We start from the raw sequence: 6960 nt of genomic DNA on the forward strand, positions 1-6960 counted from the left end.
TAAGGTTGGTGTGTGTAAACTACTCTCCATGTGCGATCAATACTAGCCGCATCTACACCCTGCGGGGTCGCGTGCCCTAGCAAATAGTCAGGAGGTAATTACTAGGATAATATTCACTATCCTGATAATATACTATTATACTACTAGTATACTCCTGATAATTACTACTGCCTGCTAATATGTTCACGCCGTAAGGATTTTGTTTACATCTTACAACAACATTACCCAATGTCATTTCAAAATGAATTGGATGGCTAATAATTGACTCGATGCTAGAAGCTATTTTCACACGTGATTTTAAGCGCCTAACTGTAATTAGTATAAGTCATAGAGTATAGTCCGTAGTTCCGACTAAAATAAATGCTCGCATTGTATCATAGATATATACAACACATATGTTATATATGTAAATTCTTTTCCACCACTCGATTGTTATTATCTATGATTGTGATATAGCAAACACTCGCGTGAGTAAAGAATGAGTGCTACAGTTATTTATACACTTCCGCACTCTGTACCTTTATGGAGTTATTTAGTAAGTAGTGACGTAACAAAGGGCCTTTGTGTAGGCATAGCTTATGACGCATTGGTGGTTAATTACTTTGCTATATATACTAGGCACCTACATTGTATTATTTCGTGTAGTTATACGGTTTGATTATTTTTTAAGGCATAGGTTTATAGTTCAGACGATGGAGTTTTATAGTGATTATTTCACATAGACTCGATCCCTCTACTCACCTAAAACGAATATCACAAATTAAATTAATGCAGATCATACGACCCATTTGAGTTGTTAATTAACAAAATGATGCCATTCCTTGTGCGAATTTGTTTGTCTGCATATTTGTTGCTCTATGCATGTTAAGCATTTTAAAATCGGTGCGTTATATTTACAGGTTTCGACAATACCTTCAAGCTGATGCTAATTTCTAGACATCACACTGATTTTATTGGGGCTGCTGCTTGAACGTTTATAGCAACACGATGGCCGTATAGTTTTCCCGGCGCAATTATCTTTTATTATTAGCTCCGTATAGTGACGTGGGACACATGGGAATTAGAAATTGTTGAATTTGGTAAGGGGCCCCCAAACACTTATGATTTGCTTCGCACCATTCGCTGCAGCAATTTCCCCACTGATTCTACTGTTTGTGATTATTATATGAATGATGAGTGTGGGCAGCCATGCTGGGATGAATTGTTGTGCTCCTCTCTTTGATTTTGTTAGAAAATGAGCGTGCAGATGCTGCCATCTACTGGTGTTTTTATTCTCTGCTGAAATCCCGAGTATGTCTCATGTAAGCAGACGCTGGGGGTACCAGTTATCCCATAAATCTTTCGACGTGCCCTAATTACCTCCGCGCAACGGAGTTGCAGGGAGGTAATGTGATCGCTCTCGTGTGTGTTCGTGTGTGTGTCGTGTTGTGTGTAGCAGCAGCGAGCCAACATGTTACATGGCGTTAGCACGATTGATTCCAGCAGCCAGCTCGCCTTCAGGCGTCCAAGTCAGCAGCAGCCAGCAGCGAGCCAGCTGTTATACACATGTATACATGTTACACGCTCGCGGAGGTATGCACTCTCTTTGAGTGCCCTCTATCTAGTTTCGAGCTGTGTTTCCTTTTGACAATCCCAAAACAGTCATGCTGTGCTGTGTCTCCAAACTGATTGTGTTTTCATTTTTAACAGGGCAACTTATGGCACGACCCCCTTTCAGGCCCTTTAATAAACGACATGCATTTTGAAATTCTTGGTGAGAGCCCTGAATTAAAAATGTAATACTAATGAACTAAATTGCTAAAGTATGTGTACAGTTTGTCCATTACCCCTAATTTTCTGGTGTATCTGTCCAGCATACCATATAGTACATAATTTTGACCAGCGTACAATAACTTATTCCATGTTGTTAATTGTTAGCTCATCTGACGTAGTCAGATGCAGCTTGTAGAATCGCATGATCGTCTGTGCGTCCGTCCGTGTGTGCGTGCATGCGTCAACAGTTGGGCACAAATCTTAACCGCTCGACGTACGGATTCGAAAGTCGGGACGTGGGGGGGTAATCTGAAAACGAGTTGGGATGTCGAAGCTGGGGGTCACGGGTCAAAGGTCAAGAGGTGTAAAAGAAGGGGGAACATTCTCTTCTTAACTTAAGGTATAGGGAGGAAATGCAGAATTGCAGCACAAATCTCAACGGCTCGATCTACGCTCTTAATATTCGATGTATAGTGTAATGGGGAGGAAACCCATCACCAGCACGAAATTGGAGGTCACAGGTCAAAGGGCACTGGGGAAAGGTCAGATATCAGACATTTTCTGAGGACATGGTCTAACGGACCGAGTGCAAAATTGAGTTTATTGACGCACGATTAGTCAATATATTAGCAAATATATGCGCGCGGAAGTGAATTACAGATGATTAAATGTTCGAACCACCCGACTCCGAACCCCCCTACCGCTCCCGCCTGTACTGTGTGTACTGGTTATCTATATTATTTCTATGGTACTGGCGCATTGTACAGCTGGTACATGTATTGGCATTGTATACAGGCGGGCACGGTAGGGGGGTTCGGATCGAGTCGGGTGGTTCGAACATTTAATAGTCTGTAATTCACTTCTAAGGAATATCTGCATTGGTCACCCCCTCTAATAATTATAGTACTGCCATAAGCTACAACTGTGCCAAGTTTGAGACTTTTGTCACTCCTGTAACGATTCGGCCCATATTTTGCACTAAGGGACCTGACTATACTTGCGGGTTGCTGAGTAACCGAGTTGACGATCAGCGCCGCTAGCGGCAGGTGCGCGCATAGCCGGTGTCTCATTACGTAAATGCATCCATTCAGTTTGCAAATGTGCAACGAGCAATATGAAACGAAATGAACTTTTCATAATTTTCCATTAGAATAAATGGGGGTTTCCACTCAATAACTTGATGTGCCTAATCGATGTCAATAAAATTTATGTAATACATGTGACGCCAACTGCGAACATGTGAGGTGGGTCAGCTTTTAAATATGCCATTAGCCGGTTGAACAGCTTCCTGCCCATTAGAAGAAACACTCGTGTGCATGGAGTGCATTATAATTTATCATAATAATAATAATCAATATATAATCATGTTTTCCATTGTGTACTTCATAATTATGTTTGTATTGAGCAAAAATATTGGGGGGGGGGGCAGGGCCGGATTTATGCATTAGCTAAACAAATTAAAGCATAGGGCCTCACAGTCTGAAGGTGCCTCTCAAAATCTCAGATTTTTTTCATTCGTTACAGTTTTATTATAATTTATATTTAAGTAATGATTTAACCTAATTAACATAACCAAATTAACAACAATTAACGTTAACCAAGTTATACCCAATTATTAAAAAGAGTCCATCCAGCCCTGGGGGGTCAGGGGTTAATTATTTACTTCTATCGGCCAAAAAACCTCATATGGATATATCTCAAGTGTATAATAGAAGTCGATAGTGATTCACGATATGAAATTTTGCATTATGAATGGTATTTCTAGAAACTAATTATGGTTATGCGTTACAGGGTATTACTGTGCTCCACCACATAAAAGTAGACGACTAGTTGGCATTTGTAGTCAAACGGGCAGCTAACTAGTGAGAGCATAAACTATACTTTGAAACTAGGTTTACTACGTAGACAAAACACCTGCGTAAACCTAAAAAGTCAGTTGCGTGTGAACTATGGATGCGATATCTATGCCTATGGCTGATAGTGATAGGGTCTATGTCCCCCAGGGACCCAGGGTACTGCCGGAACGTACCCTGGTACTAAATACTACTATCTAATATGCCGGACCGTACCTCGCCTACTCCACTAACGAGTCTATTGAGTCGCTTACTCCTACTCCCTAACCCTAACCCTAACCATATCAGCTAGATAGTTACCAGGGTACGTTCCGGCAGTACCCTGGGGGACATAGACCCTATGAGCATTGGGTAATGCTATCCCCCGGGCGTGGAGGGAGGTTACCGCAACGTGGCAGCACTAGTGTTAGATGTTTATTGATGTCACACTCCTTCCCTATTATCTACTTCTGATATATATATATATATATATATATATGTGTTCGTGTAAATATACTTACGTTAGATTGTAGTATTATGAATTACTTTATATGTACTTATACTCTTTATACCAGTTCACTTCATCACGTTCTGCTACAACAGGCCTCTTTGTTTGTGTGTGCATCATTAGTGTGTTGTATGTTGCAGCCCAGCACTGGGACAGGGGTTCAGACTGGGATTCCTCGGCCTGCTCCACATGGAGGTATTTAACCAGCGGCTGGAGCAAGAGCACAACACATCTGTTATCGTGACTGTACCCAGTGTCCCATACAAATGTAAGCTCGAGCATATAGTAGACAGATCTGTACGTAACGGTCTAATAGTCTGTATAATCCTTGAATCGATGAACACACACTCTGTAATTACTGTTTCAGTCAAAATTATGGGAGAAAAGAATATAAAAAAGTACAGAGGAGAACATATCACAATTATAAATCCTTGTGAGGTAAGATTTCTCTTGATAAGATTACGAAACTTGAATGGAAATGCATGTATATATTTGATGACTGAGTCTTCAATCAGTGGTAGAATCCTGTTGCCTACTGATTTTGGACGTTAGCATACTTATAACTAGGGGTGCACCGGAACTTGGATCTGGCCGGAACTATCTCGCCGGATACCTAATTTTTCAGAGTTCCCGTTCCGGCTGGAACCCTTTAGGAACATTTGGCCGGATCCGGAACCTTTTCCTAATTTCATTTCTGCTATAAGCGTCATCAAGATCAAAAGATCAGTCACTGAATGTAGTTGAGCATCAGTAGAGTCAACTTGCTGACAATATGGTGTTAACAACTTCACACTATTCCGCCCAAAAAACGTTTGCCACTTAAACATCGGCTAACTAACTGAACTCAACCTAACTGATGTTAGGTGATTCACAAGATTTTCTTAATGAGAACATGTAGAACAATGAGCATGCCATTGTCCTACTCGGCTGAGTGATGTGCCTGCTAATAATGTTTCGTTCAGGCCGAGTGAGTTTGAGCAATACTAGGCCAAAACTGTCAAGTTTATTCCCAGCTTAAGTTCCGGTTCCAGCCATGTAGTTCTGGCCGGAACTTTTTTCACGTTCCGGCTGGTTCCGGTTCCTGCCGGAACTTAAAAAGTTGGATCCGGTGCACCCCTACTTATAACGAAACACGTCTGATATATAAGTGACCTTTATTCTGCTGACAGATTCCGAAATTAGATTAATAGTGAATGTGAAGTGTGCGCAGATGTCAGTAGTGTATTCATTAATTTTTCTAGTATCCCGATGAAGTTATCATAACAGAAAAGAGGGAGCCGATGGTCATTGGAACCGTCATCACGCCAACTGATCACATATCCACAGTAACAAATCTTTGCATGGTAAGTGCAGTAGCAGCTTCTCGTGTGGCAGAACTTATTTTACTGGAGTATACAGACAAGGGCTACCTGTTTATACGTTGTGTTAGTGCGTGCGCCGCAGCCACCTGTAGGTATATTTGGCTCCCTGGTTAACGATTGTTACCCTGCATTTCAGGCACGGAGAGGCGAGCAGGAGTCGTTTTCTTACATTGATGAGAAACGTGCGATGATAAAGTTCAAGATGCCCCTCAGTGAGATTATAATTGACTTCTATGATGAGCTGAAGGCTACAACATCCGGATACGCGAGGTTCGTGGCTGAACTACTATGCAGAAATATCGAAATCATCATAGGGATCCACGCTGCATGGAGCCTATCTAACATGTTTGTCCACGTTTGACACTGTCGTATACTGTATACGCCATATTTTTCGCATACAGATATTTTCGCAAATTCAGACTTGACGGACAATTTCGCGGTCGGTGAATTATGAAATATTCGGTATTATTTGGTATTAATTATTCGCTTGTTGTTATTTCGCGGGTCAGGACCCGCGGTTCACCGTGTCAACAATTGCGGAAAGTTAGTACACCACCCACACGCCTGTCGAATAGTCCAATACAATGTCAAATGTTCCACCAATGAGTATACAGTCATTCGGTAAACATATTCTGATATCAAGAGATAATATATCTAACACAAGAAGATGCGGCAACCCGTCAAAATATCATAACTAATTTTCACCCAAATAGTCATCTTTTGTAACCGAGATTGTATGTCAATCTTCATCAAAATTCCACCGCAATAAAGAATGGTAAGGTAACGTTCCTGCGCGCTTATTATAACCACCTAATCACATCCTCCCGGGATCGTACTATGTGTGCGAGCTCTGAAAGGTCATAAATCACAAGGTAATCACCTTCATCGCACCACAAGTGAGAGGTGTGTTAACATATATATGTGCTATGTCGTTAATTGCTGCGTAAATCGTAATCTTGCACGAGCTGAATTCGATAAATTTACCAAAAATGGCGACTTGTTGGAGGTGTTTAGACAAATAGAAGCTATCGCTGCGCCAATATTTAGCAACGGACAGTTTCCAAATCATGCGTGCCCCGATAGGGTTTGAGAGACAATCTAAATTTCGAATTTTGATCTCGTGAAGAACCTGCGAGACGCGCTCAGTTATTGTGGTCGCAACACAAGAACACACTGAGACAACTACTATCTACATTAATGGTAATAATCCAAAATAATAAACTAATATTCTCTGTAGTATGTTGCAAGTCAGCTATCACACTTACGCGCGCAGAGGGCAGGTAATACAAGTACATTAAACGCCCTATCGGGGCACGCATTGATTTGGAAACTGTCGGTTGCTAAAATATGCGGCGAGCGATACGCTTCTAATATTTGTCTAAACGCCTCCAACAAGTCGCCATTTTTTCGGTAAAAATTTATCGAATTCAGCTCAGTGCAAGATTACGATTTACAGCAATACGCTAGCAATATATGTTAACAAATATCAGTGCCATGAAGGTGAGTG

The 6960-nt window shown here is 41.3% G+C and overlaps 1 protein-coding gene across 1 annotated transcript in view; it reads left to right on the forward strand.

Annotated features, from left to right (window-relative positions):
- The window catches only part of LOC106808311 (translation factor GUF1, mitochondrial-like), a 43722-nt gene that overhangs the window by 19841 nt on the left and 16921 nt on the right, over positions 1-6960 (forward strand). The window contains 4 exon segments of the mRNA XM_014810972.1: positions 4233-4360; positions 4460-4530; positions 5334-5435; positions 5590-5723. Coding sequence (XP_014666458.1) covers positions 4233-4360; positions 4460-4530; positions 5334-5435; positions 5590-5723 — 435 coding nt within the window.

The sequence above is a fragment of the Priapulus caudatus genome, unplaced genomic scaffold (genome assembly GCF_000485595.1).
Source record: "Priapulus caudatus unplaced genomic scaffold, Priapulus_caudatus-5.0.1 Scaffold268, whole genome shotgun sequence".
Taxonomy (NCBI): Eukaryota; Metazoa; Priapulida; class Priapulimorpha; order Priapulimorphida; family Priapulidae; genus Priapulus; species Priapulus caudatus.